Below are 27167 nucleotides of genomic sequence, written 5' to 3' on the forward strand. Positions count from 1 at the left end.
TCAAAACCCAGCCTCTCGGTGCTGACCAAACATCATAAGGCCCCCGGCACCGACACTCCCGCACCGAGGCCTGTATCGGCACCGAACAAAAAATTGGAGGTTCCCAAAAAGCACGGCACAGACAAGCCTAAGAAGCCGTCGGCCCCGAAAACGTCGGCGCCAACCAAACAACCAGTGTCCCAAGAACTTTTTACACCGGATCCTTTACAAAAGACACTTACCAAGGATCCAAAAACTGGACATTTGGCACTGTCTTCTAAAAAGAGACATTTGGACAGACCAGCTCCACCTCCACCTCCAAAGAGGAAGGACTGTGCTACCTCCCCTTTCAGAGTGCCTTCCCCGCCTCCTCCACCTCCTCCACCCTCTGCCTCATCGCTCTCCGACCCCGTCTCCAGACCATGAGGATCAGGGGGACCCATAGTTCGACCCAGCAGATGTGCCACAAGACCCCACCCCTACAGGATCCCCAGACCCCTGGGATGATTATAATAATCCAGACATTCTAGATGTCCCACAAGATGACCTATATCCATCCAGGCCATCACCACCAGAAGACTCACTAGGTTTTCACCACCTACTTCAGAGGGCGGCACATTATCACGGGGTAGAGCTACACACTGACCCAGTAGAGGAAGATTTCCTCCTAGACACCTTTGATACAACACATAGGTCTACTGCTATACTACCTATGCTCAAAGGAGTAATAAAACATGCGCCAGAGGTCTTTAAAGACCCAGTCAGGGTTAGGGTCCTAAACCCACGTATAGAAAAAAAGTATAAGGCTGCCCCTACAGATCCTGCCTACATCAAAGGGCCTGCGCCACTGGATTCCCTAGTGGTATCCACCGCAAGAAAGAGGTCAAATTCCCAGGCGTCAGGCGAAGCACCACCACCTGAAAAGGAATCAAAGCTCCTGGGCGCATCAGGAAAACGCACTGCGTCACAGGCAGCTAACATATGGCGTATCGCCAACACTCCAGCGCTATTGGCCAGATACGACAGGGCGCATTATGATGAGCTAGAAACCATCATGCACCATCTCCCAGAAAAATATAAAAATAGGGCCAATGAACTAATCCAAGAGGGTAAGACCATAACCAATACCTCTATACGCTGTGCCTTAGACGCAGCAGACACAGCTTCCAGGGCCATTAACACCAGTGTCCTACTCCTTAGACACGCTTGGCTGAGAGTGTCCGGCTTTAAACCCGAGGTACAAGCCTCTATATTAAACCACCCGTTCGATCAGGAACATTTAGTCGAGCCAAAGATAGATGAGGCCCTCGAGAAGATGAAAAAAGATACAGATACGTCGAAATCTATGGGAGCCCTACAGTCACACCCTCCTAGACGGTCCTTTCGCTGCTCTTCCTTTCGTGGCACGGGCAGAGGCTACTCCTCAGATAGCGCGTCCACGTCCTACAAATCCCCTCCTCAGTCCACCTTCACAAAAGGTTATCAAAGAGGCGGATATAGAGGAAATAACAATAAAGGCAGAGGCAAAACAAACACTGCCCGCTCTGCCACACCGCCTGCCCAATGACTTTTCCCCTGCTCCCCCCAGACCATCCCACTCCGGTCGGGGCAGACTACAAAATTTCCTTCACGTCTGGGAGTCCATCACATCAGACAAGTGGGTGATCCAAATTATTCGTTCAGGGTACTGCCTAGAACTCACATTACCCCCGCCCCCCAACATTACACCCAGGCAACGCCCAATGTCACAAGAACATTCCACGTTACTAAAGCAGGAGGTGATTTCCCTCCTACAAAAACACGCAATAGAACAGGTCCCCCACAATCAGAAAATATAGTGAGTAGACCCCTATATTTTGCTAATACCGAAAAGAGACAAGACTCTACGACCTATCTTAGATCTCTGACCTCTAAACACATACATACATTCGGACCACTTTCACATGGTAACACTTCAGCAGGTACTTCCGCTCCTCTCCCAGGATGACTTTCTCACCACACTGGACTTGAAAGACGCGTACTTTCACATTCCGGTACACCATGCCCACAGAAAGTACCTCAGATTCGTAGTGGACGGGCAACACTACCAGTTCAAGGTGCTCCCATTCAGGGTCACAACAGCACCACGGGTATTTACCAAGTGCCTAGCGGTAGTGGCGGCACACCTCAGAAGACAGCACATTCACGTCTTCCCGTATCTGGACGACTGGCTGATAAAAGCCGTGTCCTACAACCAATGTGTACACCACACTGCCACTACAATCCAGCTACTTCACCAACTAGGCTTCACGGTGAACCACCAAAAGTCCCAGTTAACGCCATCCCACATAAAGCAATACCTCGGTGCCACCATAGACTCCTCAAAAGCCATTGCCTACCCCAATCCGGCAAGGATCGCAAGCATTCAAGCTTTGCGTCAAAGATTCATACTTCAACACTCCCTCCCAGCAAGAGTGTTTATGCAAGAGTGTTTATGCAACTTATAGGGATGATGGCCTCTTGCATTTTCATAGTGCCTCATGCAAGACTCCAGATGCGTCCACTCCAAGAGTGCTTAGCGCGCCAATGGAACCAGGCCCAGGGGCAACTGACAGATCTGGTGTTGGTAGACGGTCGCACCCATCGCTCTCTGCTGTGGTGGAACACCACAAATCTTTCCAGAGGTCGACCGTTCCTGGACCCGGTTCCACAAATAATCCTGACAACAGACGCATCGCTCTCCGGCTGGGGAGCTCATCTACTACACCTCAGTGCAAGGCACATGGACGCCGCAACAAAAGTTACTCCACATCAATCATCTGGAGCTACTGGCAATCTTTCTAGCCCTAAAATCCTTTCACACACCGATTTTAGGCAAGGCAGTCCTTATCCGCACGGACAACATGACCGCCATGTACTACATCCAAAAACAAGGCGGCACACACTCTCCACAGCTCTCTCAACTAGCACAGAGCATATGGAGAAGGGCAATTCCACACAAAATCTTTCTCCTAGCCCAACATGTCCCAGGAGTCCAGAACACCATGGCAGATCTGCTCAGCAGACAGACGCAGCAGATCCACGAGTGGGAACTTCACCCGCAAGTTCTTCACCCGTTCTTTCAAATGTGGGGGCATCCACAAATAGACCTATTCGCCACCCACGAAAACAAAAAATGCCCAAGCTTCGCCACCAGATACCCACACCCATTGTCCAAAGGCAATGCGATATGGATGAACTGGTCAGGCAAATTTGCATACGCCTTTCCACCTCTTCCACTAATGCCATTAGTGGTGCGAAAGCTACAACAGCACTCCCTTGCACTCATTCTAGTAGCTCCAACATGGGCCAGACAACCGTGGTACACCACGCTGCTGGAACTCTCAGTAGTGCCACACCAAAAATTACACCTCTCACCATGCCTCCTAACCCAGAACCATGGAGAGATCAGACACCCGGACCCAGCTCAGCTCAACCTTGCGATCTGGCTCCTGAAATCCTAGAGTTCGGACACCTTAACCTTCCCCCCGACTGTATGAATGTTATCAGAGAAGCTAGACGTCCTACCACTAGAGCCTGCTACGCTGCCAAGTGGAAAAGATTTGTTGTTTACTGCCATAACAACACAATCAACCCTCTAGACGCATCCATACAGCATATCATATGCTACTTACTACACCTACAAAGATGTAACCTAGCATATACATCCATTCGGCTACACCTCGCAGCAATTGCTGCTTACTTACAAAACAGACAGCACCTATCACTTTTCAGAGTGCCTGCCATTAAAGCCTTTATGGAAGGCCTAAAACGAATAATTCCCCCCAGAGTGCCACCCTCACCTGTGTGGAACTTAAATATAGTGCTCACAAGGCTAATGGGACCACCTTTTGAACCCTTGCATAAATGCGAACTGCAATTCCTCACATGGAAAACAGCTTTCCTTGTAGCCATCACCTCCCTTAGAAGGGTCAGTGAAATACAAGCACTTACTATACAAGAACCTTTTCTCCAAATGCACCCGAACAAGGTTCTCCTACGTACCAACCCTAAATTCCTACCCAAAGTCATCTCACCCTTTCATCTAAACCAATCGGTAGAATTACCGTTTTTTTTCTCGCAACCTCAAACTGTTGCAGAAAGGGCTCTACACACACTGGATGTTAAAAGGGCCTTGCTTTACTACATCCAGAGAACACAATCTTTCAGGAAGACAAAGCAATTGTTTGTCTCTTTCTCTCCACCTCATAAAGGCAACCCCATCTCTAAATCAGGGATAGCTAGGTGGATTGTAAAATGCATACAGATCTGCTACCACAAAGCAAAACGCACGCTATCTGTTCCCTCTAAAGCCCACTCTACAAGAAAGATAGGGGCTTCTATGGCTTTTCTAGGGAACATCCCATTAGATGATATCTGCAAGGCAGCTACATGGTCAACACCGCACACTTTCACTAAACACTACTGTGTAGATGTGCAAACCAAGCAACAAGCTAGTTTGGGCCAGGCTGTACTAAAAACACTATTTCAAACCACTGCAACAGATACCGGTGGTCGCCGCTAAGGTGGGGAACTGCTATATAGTCTATGCAAAAGTGTGTAATCTGCAGCTCATATGCCTCGAACGGAATATGTTACTTACCAGTATGCATCTGTTCTTGGCATGTAGAGCTGCAGATCTACACACGCCCACCCGCCTCCCCGGCTACCTGTATCTGTTCCAGTCTATCTTATTTAGATACAACACACATGGGTTTTTTCACTGTTGCTACTACGCTCCATCTTTCCCTGTTGGCGAAAAACAATCTGAGGATGGAGCCAAAGCCCATGCGCAGTACGAACCAAGGGAGGAGTCACCAACCTCGTGACTTCCAAAGACTTTCCAAGAGGAAAAACAAACTGCAAACATCCGGGCCCAACACCAGATGGCGATCTATGCAAAAGTGTGTAGATCTGCAGCTCTACATGCCAAGAACAGATGCATACTGGTAAGTAGCATATTCCTTCCCTATGTCGAGCGTGTTTTGAGACCGATATTTCTATATTTGGGAATTTAATCAAGGAGAATTAGATTTGCAAGTAAATAGCTTTTTGATCTGTCTGTATCTCCCAAAACTGGATGGGACAGACCACAAATCATACTTACAAAGATGCTGTTGTGAATTAAGGGCCCATCTCTCCAGAAAGTGGAGCTAGCTGCCCTCTAGTTGCAAGTTAAGCCTCAATCGAGAGCTCGTAGGTGTATACATATCTGAACTAATTTAATTTTATTAAGTGTTCTGTTTCATTTATTAAAGTGGTCTTCAGAACTTTGTGGACATTGTACAAACAAATGGATAAAAGATTATGAAACCATAAGACCTAAAAGATGTTAAAACATGCAACTCTTTGTCAGGCCTAACAGTAGCCTGCTTAGTTACCATTGTTGAGTGAATATGATGTCCCATGAATGTTCATTTGCCTAATTCCTTTCAGGAAAGACCATCTGGACCATGTCCCTTGCCCACATTCCCAGTGTGAAGATGACCGCCCCGGCGTTCGTACTCCCAGACCTTGACGGAGATGAGACGAGTGATCTTCTTGTTTTGATGATTGGTGAAAAACAGGTACCTGGGGTTGTAAACGTGCAGCCTATGCAAATTAAATTGATTTCCTGAAAGTTCATGACATTAGAATCTTTAAATTTAATTAAGTTCATAATATGAAAAAATTGTGTTTCAAAATGCCCCTGTAGAGTCTGAGGTGGTTCTAATACAGTAGGACTGTGTACAATGCTCTGTCAGGTTAGTGACTAGTGTTCAAGAGGCACACAAAAGTAATCAACAGGCAGACTTTTGAACCATTTATAAATAAGTCATAGAAATGTGTGGACAATTTGTGAGAGAATAGAAACTTAATGAAGTTGTCTTAAAGAGTTGGACAAATTATTGTCGCACAGGTAGTTTGGGAATGTGTGAGCAGGGGAGGAAGTAACAATGGGAGTTAATAGAGAACTGTAGTTTCCATTTCAGGAACTTTATTTGGTTTATAACAAAATAAACGATAAAAGCATCACATCAATACATTCAATGAAAAAATTTGAATAATAAAAATATACAGTAAAAGTTTCATATTGAAGGAAGACATTTTTCAGGTTGTAAAACACTAGACAGTAAAAAGTTCATATTAAAATAAGCCATTTGTCAGGTTGTGAAACACTAGACACAATTCATTATGATAATACAACCACTACAACATATCGTTATCTGATATAGTACAACCGCTAGGTTGTTTCGTATTCTACACTGATCAGTGTTTCCCTTGTATGAAGCACCTTTAAAAAGAACATGGCTACATGCTAGCAAACTGTCACGTCCTTTAGGTCGTACGAGTAATGAAAGGCCTCCCTTTAGTTAGTAATTATTTCCTTTATAAAAAAAGAGGTTTAAGATATTGCTTTCTATGCGGCAGGTAAAATCTGCAGTAAAGTGCTATGTGTTGGGTTGACTGTTCGGCTCTATCATCGCTGGGGCATCTTCAGGGGGTTAGTGCCCCACCTTTCTTTCTCTGAAAATCAAACCTTGCGATGAATAATAAGGAAATGAAAACAGGTTAAGAGAGATCTGTGGTAGATTTTATGGGTTAGATTAATGTACGATTTACCCCCAGATTGGTCATTCAGTGCTAAGTATCTTCCCACATATGTGTTATTGTGATCAGGCAGGATCTTTTTCTCTTGACAAACTATACTCCTTAAGGTCTCTTTTGGAATGGCCAATCAAGTTCTCCAAATATATCCAGGAATCCCTGTCTGTCCAGGCCCCCTCGAGGGATTTTACATGCCTGGTCAAATGCTATGCAGTTTTTCATAGTTAATCTAGTAAAATGTGTCTCTTCTTTATACCGTACAGAATGCCATAATAAAAGGGGTTTGGTTTCTGACATGCTTAGTATTGAATCCAACTCCCAGCTCGCTATGTATTATGGTGTCTAGTATTGGTTGGGCTGCTGTTAAGAGTCTTCTACGGAACTTATTTTTCTGTGTATATATTATTCCATTAGCCCCCACGCCCAAAACGCCAGCTCCATATGTTACAGTTGAAACCCACTGGCGTAACAAAACTAACGGGCTCCTCTTGCAAAGTTCATAAAGGGGCTTACACAGGAGCTCCCAGGCCAGAGTACTGGGCTGAGAGGGCCCCCTGGAGCTTGGGGGTCCCACAGCACTGCGGGGCTACCTTTGTTGCTCCACTGATGAGACCGATTTAGCATTTTATAGGATTATCATCTCTCTGATCAGCTTAGAACCTAGCTCTGATACCTTCATTATTTCTAGACATGTTAGAAATGCATGTTTCCCTGTGATGTTTCCAGTGCCCTTTTGAAGAGAACTGTATTCCTAGCTAATTAAAAGCTGTTTTACTTTATATTTTATTCCCCTTGATGTAAAAAGTATTAGTCCTTACCCTTGATTGGCCGCAACTCATGGTAAGCTTTCGCTATGCTAATTTTCAAATCATTCCCTTCCATGTAGTCGGTTAAGGAGTTGATCAAGTTTTGCAGGATATTCGGGGTTAACGCCATGATGGCCGCATCGTTGGCATGTAAATGTATAGGTATTTGCTGCTTACCGACTCTAGGGGTATCCGCACCTACTGACTGGAGTTCGTCGCCTGTCGTCTACCCCATTAATAGATAGAATACATGAACAAGAGAATCTGTGAAATCTTGAGACATTACTGTTAATCACTATATGTGGATATTAGCGTGTGCTAGAGGGTATAAAGTATTTATCTATAGACCAAGGTCACATATTGGGGACGGGGGTGTTCTCCCTACCTCGTAGCAACGCAGCAGACTATAGGATACTTAAACAATGTTACACAGGTCTATTGAGCGCCATATCCCTTCGACAAATCACCCGGGAGAGCCTTACTTTTTTAAGCTGATCTAAGGGAATAATCAAAGAGGCTTCCAATTATTTTACAATAATATCCCTACTATTGGAAAATCTTTAACACCAAGCGCTGATCTGAAGTCAGTGTTGCCGAATATGGTTCCCAGCGCTGTGTTGTGAGCTTCCTCTCCTCCACCACTCTATCTCACACTACAGGGGAAGCTTTTCTCACATGAGATTAATTTATACCCCATACTCTGATTTGGGCAGCCAAGGGACCCTCCAAATGCGTGTACCCCAGAGAGTTGGAGTAGTTCTTTTCAGATTCAGCTCTACTCCATTCTACCATGCCTCATAATTGCGCAGCTTAATAATAACTAATAATGTTCCAGATGTCCAATCTCCCTTCATCAGGATAATGTTGAGCTAGCCATCCTGGGATTCTTCTCTGTCCAAAGGAAGTCTTCATTAGCCACTATTGCATAGGGGCAGAGTTGTAGTAGGTGTAATTGGAAGACAAATAGAATTTTGGGTTGGGTGGTTATTTTAATTGCTGCCAGCCTCCCCAGCCATGACAGACATGTCATGACAGGCGTTGTGTATATGAAATGTCCATAGATCATGTTGAACTGACTGCAGTAGGCTCGTCATTTGTGTGTTGTGGTTTGTCGTCTGTCTGCATTACTAAATATGTCATCAAGTGAGCAGTCCAGATGATGAGAATCTGCTTTTGCAATAGATTCAATTGATCTTGGGGACTGATAGATTCAGTATTTGTGATTTTCGTAAATTTAGACAAAATCCAAATGTCCAGGATGGGAGGATTTTTACTTGGTTGGTAAGCACCACCAAAACATTACTTATGTTCAGTTTGTGACTGTTACACCTGTTTTTACAGCTGAATCATTCTTGTTTCTTCTCCCTCTCTTTGCCATCTGCTCCATATATAGGGTGAAGAGCAAGAGAAAAAGAAGGACAGCCAGCCTTGTGCCTCTTTGAATGGGAAATGGATTTGAAGTAACCCCATTAACTCTTACTGTAGCATTTGGGTTGTTGTACCTGAAAAAGACCCACTTAGGAAACCTGAGACCAAAGCCAAACCTTTTTAAGATTTCCTTCAGATCGGGCCAGTGTACTGTATCAAACACTTTCTCTGCATCTGTTGATAGGAGCCAGACATTTTTCCAGTTTAAGAAAAAATATATATTATTGACAATATGAAGGATCAATTTTGTATTGTTGCTGCAGCTTCTACTAGTGATACACCTGATTTGTCGGGTCAGACTAGGATCCCAGTAAATCGTTCAGCTTATGCACTGAGAACTGTCGGTCTATACGAGGAGCGTACTGTGCAATCCTCTCACAGGTTTGGGGATCTCTGTGATCATAGCTTCTAGCCTGGACTTTGTCAGTGCACAAGATTTTGCCAATAGTTTCTTTTTGTTTTAAACATGTTTTTATTGGCATTTATAGTTTATAATAAAGTGCGTTAGGATACATTCGGTTGGATTGCATTTCTCGCAGTTTACATCGTGGTACAGTGCTATCCACACATTAATTAGATAGATATCCTGTAGACATTAAGATCTGAAGCTAATTGATTGCCAAATAGAACTGGGGTGCAAAACTGGGGGAACGTTCATAGAATTTCTGGTTACAGATGTCAGATGAGGTGTCAGGGCGATATGTGTCTCGCTAGTCTGTACATCTGTGTGCTACTAGAGAGGAGGGGAAAAAATGTGGTCGGTCCTGCTCCGATATCGGGCCCTCGAGTGTGGTGTGATGCGCGGTGTTACTAATAATTGACATTATGTGTGCGCCGCAGGTGGAGATCCGGTATGTGCATTTGCGGTCTGAGCTTGTAATTGTGGGTCCTTCGGTGTGTGCGGGTCGCTATCTGGGATATCACGGAGCAGTGACTGTTTGAATTGGTGCAGTAATAGGGCCCACTCCATAGAAATGGGGTGTTTACGTATCCCTTTCACCTCCTCCTCTCGTAATGTTTCTTCCTCTGCTGCTGCTCATTTGTGTACCGCTCCCACCCATGCCGCGATCGGGGGACCTGTGGGGGATCGCCAGTGCATGGCTATACTCCGTTTAGCTAGCAAAACGGCCAGTGAGATAAATCTGATGGGCACTTTGTGTTGCTTCTGTTTCCTTAACAAACCTAGTGCGCAGGCTTCCCAGGTGTTAAAGTGTGTAAGCCCTGTGAGAACTCAGAGTAATTTGTGAATATTTTGCCAATATGGTTTTATTGTGGGGCAGCTCCAGAACATATGATAAAAATCTGCTTCCTGTGATTGGCAACTAGGGCATAGGAACTGGGTGTCAGGATAAAATCTTTGAAGGCGTGCTGGCGTCAGATACACCCTATGTAGAATATGGAATTGTATATTTTTAAAGTGTGCGTTTCTAGACACCTTCTTGGGATATTCCAGAGCCCTCTCCCATTCTTTCTTATGTAGTGGACGCCCTAATTCTTCCTCCCAAGTGGTCCGCATGGTATCTAGGGGTCTGTTCGTAAGATCCTGTATGGCTTTATAGAGCCATGTGGTGAAGTGCCGCCCCACTCCCATATACAATATTGGGTGTATAACCAGGTGTGTATCTGGCTCTCCCGTCAAGAGGTTGTGATACGATCGGTAACTTTTGAGGAGTTAGCGGTGAAGTAGGAATTGGCCAGGGGGGAGATCGTAGTCGTCTGTAAGTCGGTGGAACGGTCTGAGCTGTCCGTCTTCGAATAGTGACTCCATTTTGATAATGCCACAGTCTGTCCATGTGTGAAGCACGTTAGGTGTGTAATAGTTTTCGTGTTTGGGCCGCCCAACCAGCGGTAACAGAGGAGAGTATGGGGGTTTCCCCGGTGAAATGCTGTGTATCCTTTGCATGCATTTGTGTGCCACTGCTACTTGTAGGGGATATGTATGTCTTGGTTTAGTGCCTGGCAGTAATAGGCGGTGGAGTTCTGGAGTGGGCACCCGACCAGTTGTGGTGTACGTCTCATCTGTGTGTCTGCCTGCCGTCCAGTGGGATAACCACTGCAGTTGTGCCGCTAGGAAATAGGATTCGAAGGATGGAGCGCCCAGTCCTCCATGTGTGGTGGGTAGCTGTAGTTTCGTTAATGCTAAAGAATTTGCAAATAGTTAATCAGACAGGTTGAAAGTGGGGCCACTGTAAGGCAGAATGTCTTGTAAAGGAGTGGTATAAAGCCCTCCATGCAAGGCGACTTGTTCATTTGGGGTCCAGCAATAGCTGAGATCACGGGTCTGCGTTTGTTGTAAGTTTTGAGATTTAGACCTGTGATAAGTATTTTCTCATTTTTGGGAGCGGGGAGGTGGCTTACATTCGACTGTGTAAAGGTGTCTCTAAAAATTCCTAAAGTCTTGGAATATACCTAGGTCATCTTTGGTAATTGTCAGTGCTGTCCTGTCATTGCAGATACCCTTACTTTGACCACCTTAGCTCTCAGTTTGTACACAAGCACATTGCTTGCTTTGTTTGCTATATAGGACTTTTGTTTACTCTTGAAAATGGCATAGTCCTCCTTGCTCATATTTATCATTTTGAGTTATGCTTTGATGACTGCAAGCTTGCGCCACATTTTTGCAGCCCCCTATCCTTATATGAACTGCTTGCATTCCCCTCGCCTTTGCTTCAAACTCTTCTCTTTGCCTTCTTGATTCTTTGTTCTGGCTGAGGTACTTTACAATGCACCTCTGGTAACTCCCTTAAGGGGCCTTTCAGAGTGTGTTAATGTTGCTCTTATCGTTCTCAGCTGGTTGTTGGCGCATCACCTCCTGTATTTCCCTCTCATTGTGCTATGTTTTAATAATGGTGTCCCTTAGTCTCTATTGATTTATTAAACTTGGGCAATCAGCAAGATGTAGCACAATTTTAACAGGGACATGATCTGAGAGTGCCATGGCCCCAATCTGAGTGAGTTACCCTAACCACCAACTGGGTAACATCCAGGAAGTCATCCAATCACAGATATGCGCAATTTAAGGCTTAATAATATGTTAAGTCTTGTACATTGAGTCTACTATGTAACCTGCAACCCCGACTCTCTCAACCACTCCCTCCTGTTACGATGTGCTGACCCTTCCAGAACTTTGCCCATCACAAGATTGAGGTCCTTTCCTATCGGGATTTCTTTATTGGTTTTCTTTAACGGATCCTCATCAATAGTCCTAATCACTGAATAGTCCCACCCTGCAAGCAGGGATTCGGAGAACTTAAAAAAAAAAAAATATACATTCATATTAGCAAATATTTACAGCCTATAAAAAGGCTTAAGAAGGCCGAATTTCATTTTGCTTTCATTTTTAAAAAGGCGCCTATTAAATAACTGAAAAATTGAAGTGACCATAGAAAATATTTCACAAACCTTTTTTGAAAGGAAAAATGAAAAGGAAAAGAAGGACAGAATAAGCCAAAAGGCTGCAAAGGACAGCTTAGGGACCAAAACTGGCACTGTGCCTGTAAGAGCACACCCAGCCCCCAATCATGCCCCACAGGTGTCAGTTGGGTGAGTTAATTTGTCCAGCTCCATTGGGACTGAGTTCTGACTTTTTGGTGCTTGAAAGAGAAAATAAATCTTTCCAAAACTTAATACTGAGTGTTTCACTCGATATCTTTATAGATTTAAAGTGTTTTTAATTTTTTTTCTGACATGAAAATATTTATTTTTCACACAGAATACCTTAACATTTTGTGAAGTGTCCTCCTATTAGTAAAATTAAGACACAAATATAGCCACACAGGGTCTGCATCATTGTTATCCAGAGAATCTTCATGCAAACACTGTGTGGAACCCTTTAGAAGAATTTTAAACGTGAGCAAAATTCTGGCTGCATGGACTTCAAGCAAAGCCGGAGAGAGCTGCAGGATCGTCAGGAGGCCATGAGGAAGGTCATTCTTCCACCAGAGCTCCCACCTCCAGCTCCAAGGACTCCTCTCCTTGGATTTGCCTCAAGGGGAGTCATCAGAGAAAGAGGCACGCTCCTGTTTGACATAGAGTATGACGTCAAACAGGCAAGTTGCCCACTTGTTCACCTTCTACATCAAAACAACATTCAACCTCGGAACGAAATTTAACGTGGAAAGCTCCTCAATGACCACTGTCGAAAGTGTTAGGAATGTTGAAAGCTCCTCCCTTTACGTGAGTACTTCTTCAGTCAACATCGAAGCATTGACTGTCGACCACGAAACCATCTTCAAGATCTCAATCACCATCAATACACATTTCACCTTGATTGCCTCAAAGTTGACATGAAGAACAATCAGGCACTCCTGGTGCTGAGTACTCGTGTACCTACTCATCATCTAGGAATACTCCTGAGATGATACATTCCATTTCAACACCATTTGTGCCCGGTCCTTTGTCATCTCATAGATTACCTAGGGCATCAGCTTCATCTCCATCTCCTCCATCAGGGTATCAATCAGACAAGAGTCCACCTCCAAGAAGTCAAGATCTCCTAGGAGGCAGCACTATGCATATTCTTGAGCTAGAACAAGGTCGAAGAAAACATCTAGAACAGAGTCTTCCTCTTCTCATTTCAGAAGGTCTAGCAAAAGATCTGCAAGGAGAGCTCTATCTCGCCATAGGAGACTCCATCCTGGATGACTATTTGCGTTTTATCTATTTGAGATTATTCTCCAACTCTAACAGATACTCCTCCATCAAGAGTCTCAGAGATAGATGATCTTACTGCCTTTAATGGTGCACTAGTAAGAGGTGCTGCAAAGGTTGAATATTGCAATGGTCACCACCACGACCTCAACCTTGGTCATATCTGAAACTTTACATTATAAAACCTCTTTAAGGCCCTTGCTTTTGTTGGTCCCAGGTTTACTCTAACTGGTTAGGCAATTTTTTCCTCATCTTCTGTACCACCAGACATAGGGAACAAGCAAATGGATTCTTTGGGTAGGGAAATGTGCTAAACATCTGCATCCATAATGAAAGCAGAAAATGCTACAACCCTTTTGGAGAGATACGATCGATCCTTTTAGGATTCTCTCTAAAAGTATTGTGGCAGACTACCCAAAGAAGAGCGACAGACCGGTCCTCATTGAAGGTATGTTGGTCTCTAACCAAGTCATTGGAGTAGCAGCAGATACTTCTGACTTAGCGGCACTCAAATATTGTCATGGCATCTGCACTAGACGCAGCTCATGACTTAGGCTGACTGGTCTAAAGCCAGAAGTGCAGCAGAGAATTTGAATTCTACCCTTTTCAGCCACTTCACTGTTTGGTTTGCATGTGGTGATGAAATGTCACGCATGAAAATGGAGATGGAAACTCCAAAAGCAGTTGGCCTAGAAAAAGAAATTAATTCGGGAGCAGAAACAGACATATGACAGGCGCTACTCCCCTAAGAGGGTTAAAACCCCTCATTGGTTTCAACAACAACAATCCAATCATCCTTGAAGATTATGCAGAGGGAGAGGAGGCCAACAACAGCCGCAATCTACACTTGCAGTAAAACCTCCACCAAAACAATGACTTCCACCTTCTCTGTCGGGCAGTCTGGTAAGAGGAAGCATAGTCAATTAATTTCAACAGTGGCTGTAAAAAAAACAAAGACAAATGGGTCTTGAATGTTGTTCAGAATGGATATTCTCTTTGCTTCAGTGCCCCTCCAGAACATCGGCTTATCAAGAAGAAGAAAACATATTGCTACCGAAAGATATAGTGAAAAAGTGTCCATTTCACTAAAAGGATTGGGATTTTATTCCCGGTACTTTTTGATTTGCAAACAAAGGACCAAAAGAAGAGTTTAGACCTATTCTAGATTTACAACTATGTAACAAATACATAAGAAAAGAAAAGTTCAGAATGTTTGCACTATTCCATATGTACCCTCAGCTACATCAGGGGGACCAGATGGGTGCTGTAGATCTTCAAGATGCCTATTTCCTTATACCAATCGTAAAGAATTGTCAAAAAATCCTACTTTTTGTAGTTGGTTCCTAGCATCTCCAATACAAAATCCTGCCTTTTGGTCTAAATTCAGCACCACAAACATTCTGAAAATGTATGGCTGTCGTTGCAGCATATCTAAGGAGTCAAAAGATTTTTTCTACCTTTACATAGACGACTGGTTAATAAAGAGTCTATCCACAGAAGAAATTCTAATGTTTTCAGACGTGTCTCAACTCCTTTTCGAGTATAGGTCTTCGTGTCAATATCAAAAAATCGATGTCATTTCTGGTAAATAAAATATGTTATGTTATGTTAAATCCTTTTATAACGCGCAATAGCTAGGCCGAAGAGTGTCCAAGCGCGGAGCAAAGAGGAATTTCTGACAGGAAGCCAACAATTACGGGAACAGATGGGTTTTTAACAGTTTCTTAAATGCTAGTGGGTCCTAAGTATTCTGCAGAAAAAAAGGTAGGGATTCCAAGCCTGGGAAGCCTTGACAACAAGAGAGCAGCCCCCTAATTTGTGGCGGGAGAAGCGAGGCACCCTCGCCAACAGAAGGGGCGAAGATCGCAATTGTCTAGGTGAGACATAGAAAGAAAATCGTTTCTGTAAATAAATAGGCCCAAGATTGTACAGAGCACGGTGGGCGAACTCAAGCGATTTAAATTTGACCCTCTCCGCCACAGGCAGCCAATGAAGGGCGCGAAAATGAGCACGCACACTATTCCTCCTAGCGATTCCCAAGAGCAGCCTAGCGGCCGCGTTCTGGATCACCTGAAGTCTATTCATAGAGTAACCAGGGATACCGATATACAGGGCATTAGCATAATCCAACCGAGATAAGACTAGTGCCCGAATAACCGTCTCTATGGCAGACCGAGGAAGGAGGGGAAGAAAACTCCTGAGTGTTTTAAGGAGGCCAAAACAGCTACCTGAAATCTTTTTCAGTTGAACAGAGAATGAAAGGTTATCCTCAAACCACACTCCTAAGTTTCTAGCGGATTGCCCATTAGAAGAAGGAAAGGGAAATCCAGGAGGCCAGATCCTATTCCTAAAATCCTGGGACAATTTGCCGTAGAGAAGGATCTCAGATTTGTCCTCGTTACACTTGAGTTGTGCTCTAGCAAGCCACCCAAAGACCGAAGACAAACACTTCTGTACAGGCAATGCTGAATCCTCATCCTTACCCCACGTAAAGAGGAGCTGGGTGTCATCAGCATATGCTATCACCTTAGCCCCCAACTCCTCGGCCAAAAAGACCAAAGGAGTGACATAGATGTTAAAAAGAAGGGGGCTAAGGGAAGACCCCCGAGGGACACCCGTAGTGACCGCCAGAGGAGTAGAGGCAGCCGGTGGCAACAAAACTTGTTGCGCTCGCCCTTTCAGGGCTATCTATCTAGGAGCAATCCTGTATCCTTTGAAGGAAAGACTATCATCTATCAGTCTGAAGTGTTTCAATCTATTGTCATCCTACAGCACAATAGCTCACATCTTTCCTGGGATCAACGGCATCTTATATGTTCCTAGTTCCTCATACCAGGCTTCGCATGAGACCATTGCAACAATGTCTGGAGTATCAGTGGAGCCAGTTCAGGGAGCTGGAGGCAGAGACTAACTGTTTTACAATCTGTAATTCAGTCTTTTCCATGGTGGACCACGTCAAAAAATGTAATGGCGGGGATACGATTCCATCAGAATTGGCCAGTACAGACACTAGTCATAGATGCCTCTCTCTAGAGATGGGGAGTTCACATAGACCATTTAAAGACTCAGTGGTTATGATCAGACAAGGAAAAAACCTACCATATTGACCTCCTAGAGCTGAGGATGAATCACATGGTGCTGAGGTCATTCCTACCTTCAATCCGGGCAAACTCCCTTTTGATTCAGGTGGACAATAAAACAGTGTTACCTGACCAAACATGGAGGTACATACTCAAGACCACTATCTCTTGAAGCCCAGGCCATATTGAAATGGCTTATAACAAGGAACCTAACAATCACAGCAGTTCACCTTCCAAGCAGGTCCCATCAGTCGTACTATTCAAGAAAACCACGGCTAGGTTTTAAACGACAGAGCAGCAATAGACCTAGCATGGGTTACTCTATAAGAATAGACTTATTTGTAGTTGCAAGAAACAAAAAATACCCGAATTATGCCTACAGATTCTACCAGTCCGGGTAGACAGGGAATGCTTTTACGATAGACTGGTCGAAGAAATTTTTATGTGCATTTTCTCCATTCCCCCTGATTCCAGCAGTCTTGAACGAGTGATCTCGTCAGTGGTGGTTTAGAGATTTCTTTCTTCACCTGTTCGAGCGTATATACAAGAGGTTGCTGTGCAGACAGGATCTCCTTTACAAGTTTGGGGGCCAAATCTTCCATCATGATAAGGAGTCCAAACTAATAGACGCATCTGGTTAACGTATTGCGTCATAGGCTGCAAATCATTAGCAGATTGCCAATGCCCAAGCTTTATTGGCCAGGTACGACAGGGCTCACTATGACGAGCTTGAAAAGCTCATGGATCACCTTCCTGACCAGTACAAACAAAAGGCCAACGACCTTATACAAGAAGGGAAATTGATCACAAACACCTCAACTAAATGTGCGCTTGACGCGGCTGATACCGCATCTCGCGCCATTAACACTAGCGTTTTGTTGCACAGGCACGCATGGCTCAGAGTCTCCGGATTCAAACGGGAGGTACAATCTGCTATTCTAAATCAGCCCTTTGATCAAGAGCATAATTTTGGACCCTCAGTTGACACATCTTTAGAAAAGATAAAACAAGATACAGACACTGCTAAGTCCATGGGGGGCCCGCAATTTCCTTCCCCTAGAGGTTCTTTTCGCCGCTCCTCCTACAGAGCTGGCTCCAAAACCATTGGCTCAGAACATCCCTCTTCTTCATATAAGAGCCCCACTCAAACGTCCTCCAGAGGATAGTTTCGCGGAGGCTACAGAGGCAACCAACCCCCCACCCCCCCCCCCGGTCATCCAACTCCAATGTTCTCGGAACATCTAACACTTTTCAAACAAGAGGTTCTCTCTCTATTACAAAAACACGCAATAGAACCACTCCCCCTGCCTCAACAAGGCACAGGGGTTTACTCCCTCTATTTCCTAATTCCAAAAGAGGACGGATCTCTCAGGCCCATATTAGACCTCAGACCGCTAAACCTCTATATTTCATCGGATCACTTTCACATGATCACTCTTCAACAGGTGCTCCCACTGCTTCAACGGGGCGACTTTCTCTCCACCCTGGATTTTAAGGACGCCTACTTTCATATTCCCATTCACCCCGCTCACAGGAAATATCTCAGGTTCATGGTAGATGGTCAACACTACCAATTCATGGTCCTCCCATTCGGGGTGACTACAGCACCCAGAGTCTTCACCAAGTGTCTCGCAGAAGTTGCGGCCCACTTACGATGACAGCACATTCATGTCTTCCCTTATCTTGACGACTGGCTCATAAAAGCCAAGTCACACAGCAGCTAAGTGCAACACACACACAAAACAATCCAACTGCTTCACAACCTGGGATTCATGGTGAACCTCACGAAATCCCATCTCCAACCGTCCAACATACAACGGTATCTAGGGGCTACAATAGACGCTTCAAAAGTTCTAGCATGCCCCAGCCCAGTCAGGATAAGCACCATACAAGCTCTACTAGCAAACATTCATCCTCAACACTCACTACCAGCACTAGTGTTCATGCAGCTAATTGGAATGATGGCCTCTTGCATTCTGATTGTCCCCTATGCAAGACTCCAAATGCGTCCCTTACAGGAATGTTTGGCACGTCCGTGAAACCTGGCTCAAGGTCAGCTAACAGATCTGGTGTTGGTAGACAACCGCACCCATCGCTCTCTGCAGTGGTGGAACACACAAAACCTTTCCAAAGTGCGGCCGTTCCTCGACCCGGTTCCACAGATAGTGCTAACAACAGACGCATCGCTCACCGGCTTGGGAGCTCATCTTCAAACCCATACCATTCAGGGCATATGGACCCCTCAACAAAAACAATTCCACATAAATTACCTCGAATTGTCGGCAATCTTCCACCGCGTTGAAATATTTTCAACTACAAATTGTAAACAAAGTTTTCCTAGTCCGTACAGACAACATGACAGCAATGTATTACACACAAAAACAAGGGGGGGGGGGGGGGGTGGGGACACCCTCTCTACAGCTTTCACACCTAGCTCAAAGCATATGGAGATGGGCTATTCCTCAAAACATATGTCTCCTTGCAGAACACCTCCCAGGAGTACACAATCAAATTGCAGATCTACTCTGTCGTCAAACACAGCAGATCCACGAATGGGATCTTCATCCCCAAGTTCTGCTTCCATTCTTTCAAATGCGGGGCCACCCAGAAATAGACCTGTCCGCCACACACCAAAACGCAAAATGCCCAAGCTTCGCATCCAGTTATCCACACACATTGTCCAAAGGCAATGCGCTATGGATGAACTAGTCAGGCAAATTTTCTTACGCTTTTCTGCCTCTCACGCTCATTCCGCTAGTGGTTCGGAAGCTCAAACAGCATTTCCTCAAAATGATCCTGATTGCGCCAACATGGGCCCCACAGCAATGGTTCACAACCCTCTTGGAACTATCAGTAGCTCCTCATCAAAGCTACACCTCTCACCCAACCTTCTCACTCAGAACCATGGAGAGATAAGGCATCCGGATCCCAGTCAACTCAACCTTGCGATCTGGCACCTAAAATCTTAGTTTGGCTACCTTAATCTCCTGCCAGACTTCATGAACATCATTAAAGAGGCTAGACGCCCCACCATTAGAGCTTGCTATGTCGCAAAGTGGAAAAGATTTGTAATTTACTGTACAAATAACAAAATCAACCCACTAGATGCTTCTATTCAAAACATAATCTGTTACCTTTTGCATCTACAACAATGTAGCCTAGCATATACATCGATTAGATTACATCTCGCTGCAATAGCAGCCTATCTCCAAAACAGACAATACTTGTCTTTGTTTAGGGTACCAGCTATCAAGGCTTTTATTTAAGGACTTAAAAGAATAATCCCACCTAGAGTTCCACCCTCTCCAGTATGGAACCTAAATGTGGTATTTACCAGACTCATGGGTCCCCCATTTGAACCTATGCATAAATGTGAATTACAATTTCTCACCTGGAAAGTAACTTTCCTAGTTGCGGTCACCTCTCTCAGAAGAGTCAGTGAACGCCAGACATTAACCGTACAAAAAACATTTCTCCAAATCCATCATAACAAAGTGGTTCTTAGGACTAACCCGAAATTCCTACCTAAAGTCGTCTCCGCTTTCCACTTTAACCAGTCTGTAGAACTTCCAGTGTTTTTCCCACTACCCGACTCAGTAGCAGAACGAGCTCTTCACGCGCTAGACCTAAAGAGAGCAATACTTTACTACATTGAAAGAACAAAATCCTTTAGAAAGACTAAACAACTTTTTGTGGCGTTCTCTCCACCTCATAAAGGCAATCCTATCGCAAAAACAGGAATTGCAAGGCGGATTGTTAATTGCATCCAAATATGCTATGCTAAAGCCAAACATACCTTAACCATTCTCCCTAGGGCTCACTCCACACGAAAACTAGGGGCATCTATGGCATTCTTAGGGAACATTCCCTTAGATGACATCTGCCAAGCAGCAACTTGGTCTACACCACACACTTTCACAAAACACTATTGTGTAGATGTGCAAGCAAAACAACAAGCTAGTGTGGGCCAGGCTGTATTAAGAACACTTTTTCAAACCACTGCAATAGATACAGGTAGCCACCGCTAAGGAGGTAACTGCTGTATAGTCTATGCACAGGTATACAATCTACAGCTCATATGCCTCGAACGGAAAATGCTACTTACCAGTGTGGATCTGTTCTTGGCATGTAGAGTTGTAGATTCATATACGCCCACCCACCTACCTCTATCTGTTCCAGTACTATCTTACTTAGATACATCAGACATGGACATCCTTTTCTATTTCTTACTAACTCCATCATAACCCTCCATGGCTAAACAATCTGGAGATGGAGTTGATGCCCATGCGCACTATAGACCTAAGGAGGAGTCACCTACCTCTTTACTACAAAGACTTCTTCCCAGACAAAAACAAAGTGCAAACATCCGAGCCCAACACCAGATGGCGATCTATACACAAGTATACAAATCTACATCTCTACAAGCCAAGAACAGATGCATTTTCCTTCTTGTTTGTGGATATTATTGAGGGGGCATTACCTGCTTGCTGGCATACCAGACATTTGACTTCCGTGGTATTTTGTTTTTGCGAGTGGGAAGAGAGATGAGGGAGGTGTTTCTCTCTCTCTCTCTGGAGATTCCGCATTCAGTGCAAGTAAGTTGAGTGGCAGCAGCAATATGCATGTGGCAATTTTAAAAAAACGCTTGCACCACAAACAACAATGTGTAATTAGGACTCTGGTGTTAAAAGAAAGTTATTGAGCAATAAGGAAAAATAAGCACCACAAAACAAACTTGGATGATCTGTTTTGGTGCATTCTGGGACCTGGAGGAGGTTGCTGCAGGTCATGTGACCACTTGGATTTAAATACACTCACCTGTGATCAAGGCATCAAAGCCGAAACGCGTAAGGACTAAAGGAGTGAATCTGCTGACACTGACACGATGTATAAATTAATGGCACGATTTTAGTCGGAGTGAGGCCTCTGCATTTTCTATTCGCAGTGCATATATAAATATATATCAAGAGATCTCAAGACTGCATTGAACCCACAATCCACATTCCAAATGGAATCTTCACGCATGATGCTTTTTGAAAATCCAACATTATTAGCCATGCAGTCACTGATCAAACAATCTTGTACTACCTGTGGAAGCCGAAATGTTGTAGTGGAAATATACTACCCCTCCACCCATGCCACCTGCTTGCAACAGGATGACAGAGTACCATCTTTCTTTGCTCCACCAGAAAGTTACGGCTTTTTTGGCTAAGGTAGCCATTGAGAGGGTGCCGTTGACAGAAGTAGGTTGTGGTTGTTATTCCTGCTTCTTCCTGGTGCCCAAGAAGGATGGAAGTCTCAGTCCTATACTACACCTGCACCCTCTCAATTTCCTCCTCAGGAAGGGGAAATTCAGAATGCTCTCACTCCCCCAGGTTTTGTTCTGCCCTGGACCGGGAGACTGGATGGTAGCATTGGCATTGCAGGATGCATATTTCCACATTCCTGTCTGCCCACATCCGTTACCTGTGGTTCACGGTGGACCACAAGTGCTTTCAGTTTCCTGTGCTCCCTTTTGGCCTTCCCAGTGCCCTTCGGGTGTTCACCAAGGTGATGGTGGTGGTTGCAGCTCATCTGTGAAATTCAGGGGTGACAGTCTTCCCCTACCTTGATGACTGGCTGTTGAAGGTGGGCTCATCCCAGGCTGTCGTCTCCCAACTCCAGACCACGGCGGACCAGCAGCATTTGCTGGGATTCACTATCAACATGCAGAAGTGACACCTGACTTCCTCTCAGAAGCTCCCTTTCATCGGAGCTGTTCCAGACATGGTTCAGTTTCAAGTCTATTCTTCTGAATGGCAAGTCCAAGATATTCAGGCTATGATACCAATGGTTTGACCTCTATCTTGTGTTTTGGTGCAACAAACTCCGAGGCTGTTGTGCCTCATGGCCTACTGCATCCTGCATTTGACACATGCCCCCAGGCATTTGCGGGCTCTGCAGTGGGACCTGAAGTTCCAGTGGGCGCAGCATTGGGGGAATCTCTCTCATATGGTCCAGATCTCGGTGGGAGTTGCAAGAGATCTGCAGTGGTGTTTAACTGATTGCAATTGCGTCAGCGGCAGACCCCTCTTCCTTTTTCAACCAGATCTGACAGTGGTGACAGATGCATCTCTCCTGGGATGTGGTGGCCATCTGGGAGAGGTGGAGATCAGAGGCCTCTGGTCTCTGGCGGAATCAGAACTCCACATCAGCCTGCTGGAGCTCTGGGAGGTCCGGCAGGCATTAAAAGCCTTTCTACCATCCATCAAGGGAAGGCTAGTTCAGGTGTTCATGGACAACACCACCATGTGGTACTGCAACAAGCAGGACTGGGTGAGGTCGTAGACTGTGTCAGCAGGCCCTGTGTCTCTGGAAATGGCTGAAACGTCAGGGTATTTCCCTAGTGGTTCAACACCTGATGGGTTTTCCTAACGCCAGTGAGGACTAACTCAACTGACTATGGCTAGTGGATCATGAATGGCGTCCTTACTCGGAGGTGGCGATAGGTCTCTTTTAACGGTGGGGAGAGGCTTTGTTAGATCTGTTCGCCACAGCCGAAAAAGTGCAATGTTAGCATTTCTGCAGAGTTCCCAAGGCGGCTCGCACTTGCTGGGAGCTCCGTGTGTTTTCATCTCTGGGGAGGCTGTCTTGTGCTACCCTGGGCACTACTCACTGGGGACACTGCCTGCTATCCCCCTTGGACCGAGTTCTAGGCTGAGTTCTGGGCTGAGCCCCACCCAAGAGAGAAGGGGGCACTAAATGTGACTGCTCATCAACAATCGAGTGCCACAGGAGAGTCTGGCATTGCCAAGCAACCTGCTGAAGCCCCGCCCAGCAGGACACCATGCTGAGGACACTGTCTCTCAACCAGTGAGCTGCAGCAGAGCCTGTCCCGGCATGGCCGTACCGAGCAAATGCCACTTGAGGGGCCGCGCTGAGGTCATTGATGCCCCCGAGGGCCCGTCGAAGTTGGGGGCCCTACTGCCATCAGCTGTACTGCGAGGTCGTGGGCAGCTACATTGAACTCCCAAATCTGCCAGCTCTGCGAGGTTACATGCAGCCAGCCTTTTGGGAGTGGAGGTCTCCCACCAATGTGGGCAGTGCGGGTGCCTCCCCACTCTGTGTGGCACATACCTTAGGGGCATCTTTTCTCTTTCCTTGGAATTGGTAGTACAGGGCGGAATTTCGACAGAGGCCCCCATCTAGTATCCTGACAAAATTACTGTTTAACTTCTCACAAAGGTTCAAGTACTTCGGTTGTCTGTATCTACAGTGGGAGAGTTGATGCCCAATGCTTACAGTCTGCGTATTTAGAAATGTATTGTGCTAACCTTGTTTGCTACAGGACAACAGGTGGTACAGTAAAAAATACATGGCACTGTGATGTTTTGACAAATTGCATAATATGCAGATGATTCATGTATGTGTGCATAATTTGCTACATTTCATGCCCTAGATGTGATGTGCACGAGCTTGATGATAATTCCAATTAATTGCTGTTTTTAAATTGTTAGAATAACCTGTGCAGGTACAAGTGTTTACTCTAGTGCTTTGGGAGCTTTGTATTCTCATGACCATTGCCTAGTGGCAACTTGAATGTTGGTTTGTGATTTGTGGTCTAATGTGGTTTACATATGACGAGAAGGGATTGATGATACATGTGATGTTATGACTATTGCCTAGTAGGCAAAGTGATTCACCTAACTGTTCTATGTGTTTTATAATACAATTATATTTGTATATAACCTTGCGTCGAGTCTCTTTTTGTTGTGTGCCTAGTGTGTCACTGGTGTGTGTGTGTGTGTGTTGCAAAAACACTACACATTGCCTCTTGGATAAGCCCGACTGCTCTGCCAAGCTACCAAGGGGGTGAGCAGGGGTTATCTTTGGTGTGCAACTCTCTTACCCTGACTAGAGTGGTGGGTTCTGCCTATCTTAGGAGCATACCCTAGCCAACAAGAGACCCAATTTCTGACAATGGTGAACACTTCTATGTAAGTATAGAGGCTCAACGTGCATCCTGTCACCTGCTTTAGCGGAATGTGCTCTGTCTGCAGCATGGCCTGGGAAATACACAGCAGTGTTTGCCTATTCATATTGCTGAAGTGTACTGTGTGCAGCTAATACACTATTGAATAGATTGGTTTGGTGAGATTACTTGCGTTTTCAATTTTCCCCAGGTGTCAGACCGGGTCTGGCACTATTTTGGTAGCAGTAGTGCCTGTGCACCAGCAAGTGGTACCTTCGTACTCTTTGATGACCTTGCTCTGTCTCCAGACGTGACCGCACAAATACAGGCACCACCCCAGCATGATTATGCCAGTTGAACTCTTCTGTGCCCTCCGATGAGGATCAACTGTGACAAATTTGATCAAATTGAAAGAATGGCAGTGTGTGAAATCTAACTCAAGACCCTTTTAGAGCCCTAAAAATCTACTTAACAGAATGGGGAAGAGGGAGGGTGGTGAGGAATCTGCGGTTAGTTTCTACCAGACAAACTGTTACCAAAGGTAAGCAGCTTGTTCTTCTGAAAGCTATTTCTAGCTGCAGATTCTTCACCTTTGAATAGATTCCAAAGCAGTACCTCCCAAAAGGTGGAGATGACTAGATTTATGCTGGATGTGCTGCAGGACCGTGCAGGCAGAATAGCCTTTCCTGTAGACTTTGTTCTGACAATAAAGCCTTGTCATAATGTGTCTAGACACCCTTGTAGCTGAGTGTGAAATGTTCAACACCGGAACACCTCTCAGCAGCGCCTTCATGGCCCTGGAGGGATGGGCTCTTTTCTGCTTCAGACATAGCATGTTTTAATGCACAGGATGATCCACCTAAATCTAATTCACTTCTGGACCACCTATCCACTAGGCTGGTCATCCATCCTGAGCTCTTTAGTGTGCGCAGTGTAAAAGCTAAGAACCCTTTTGGGTCCAGTCAGTGGACTTCTTTTCCTTAGAGGGGTGAGGTGGAACAAAAAAAGCAGTGAAAATGATGAACTGTCTCACATAAAAGGGCTTTAGGCAAAAAGGAAGTGCGAGTTCACTTCATTAATTTATCCGGGAAAAGGTATAGTTTGCTGAAGTAATTCCAATGAGAAATACCATCTTGATGGCTTGTAACCTTTGCGGAAACAGGAGTTCCTCCTGAAGGGGTATCAGATTAAGGAGGCAAAAATGGTTTGACTCAACTGTTCGGATACATTACTCTCTTGTCTTATTCCAGAATTGTCAAGAAATCCTGAGCTTTGTCTCTCATGATCTTCTTCAGAACTCGAGACCGAGGTGAGAAGGCACGTAGGAGGCGTGCCTCATACTGCAAATGGAATGCATCTCACTGTGAACCTCTTTACTAACTCCAGTTCGCAGTAATCATTGCACTGCATTCATGGCGGTGGCGAAAACATTCAACCAAGGCTGACATCTTCTGAACTCATCCACCCTTATGTTCAGTGAACCCACCAAATGATTTTCCATTATATAGGTTCTTTAAAAGTTGCGCTATTTCCAGTGAATCAGTGTGTCGTATTACAGCTTCCGTGACCCAGCACCACCCTACTTCTTTGCAGTACCACATGGTGGTCGTGTTGTTGATTTAGACCTGAGCTAGCTTACCCATGATGAATGGGAAGAAGGCCTTCAGAGCCATTCAAATAGCAGAAGGCTTCAGCGGGTTGATGTATTGCCTCTCCTCTACTGGGGATAAAGGGCTCCTGCTCCGCACCTCTTCGAGATGACTACCCCAATCCGGAGACAGTGCATCCGTCACTACTGTAAGCTTTGTGTGGAGTTGGAACAGTGGTCTTCCGGAGGTCAGATTGATGTCCAATAGCCCCCACTGAAGATCCCAGGCTCCCTACTCCAAAATAAGGATTCTGTCCATAAGGCCCTCCACTGCTGTACTTTCAGATGGAGATTCCACTGTAAGGCCTACACGTGGCAAGGAGCATTTAAGACCAGCAGAATGCATGAGACCAAGAAGCGTCAGAACTGTCCGTGCCTGAACACAAATGAGCCTGAAACATCTGGGTCATAACCTGAATGTCTCAGACTCTGTGCAGGGATGGAAATGCCTTGAATGCCACTATGTGCAGGATGGCTCCTAAGAAGGGAATCCTCTGCACAATCTCCAGGTGAAATGTTTGTCTCTCTGTGGAAATAAATCTAGGTAGGACAGAAGGGTGACCATCTGGGGGGAGCCTGCCTTTCGCATGCAGTCGTTGAGGTACATTTATCCCCGACCTACGAAAAAGGGTCATGTCCGCTGCCATCACCTTTGTAAACGCCAAAGGGGCATAGGTACAGCTGAAGGGTATAGCAGCAAACTAAAAATGCTCCCATCCTATCAAGAACTGCATGAATCTTCTGTGGAACTGTAGGGCATGCACATAAAAGTATGTGTCATGCAAGTCCTAGGACACCATTCAGTACTCTAGATTCAGGCTATAATATACTGGACCAAAGTCAACATCTTGAATTTGTCCTTGTGAAGAAAGGTGTTCAGAAGTCAAAGGTCCAGAACCTACCTGTGTTCTCCATCTGTTTTTGGGCACCAACAAAATAACGGCAGTAGCACCACCTGCCATTCTCTACCTTCAAAACTCTGTGTGACATCTTTAGCAAGGAACGACCAAACTTCTTGC

General features: G+C 45.2%; 1 protein-coding gene across 1 annotated transcript in view; it reads left to right on the forward strand.

The window, feature by feature from the left end:
• FAM234B (family with sequence similarity 234 member B) overlaps positions 1-27167 on the forward strand; it is a 276924-nt gene that overhangs the window by 123909 nt on the left and 125848 nt on the right. The window contains exon 5 of the mRNA XM_085601440.1: positions 5434-5564. Coding sequence (XP_085457566.1) covers positions 5434-5564 — 131 coding nt within the window. The remainder of the gene's footprint in view (positions 1-5433; positions 5565-27167) is intronic.

Source organism: Triturus cristatus, chromosome 4_2 (assembly GCF_964204655.1).
Source record: "Triturus cristatus chromosome 4_2, aTriCri1.1, whole genome shotgun sequence".
NCBI classification, from domain to species: Eukaryota; Metazoa; Chordata; class Amphibia; order Caudata; family Salamandridae; genus Triturus; species Triturus cristatus.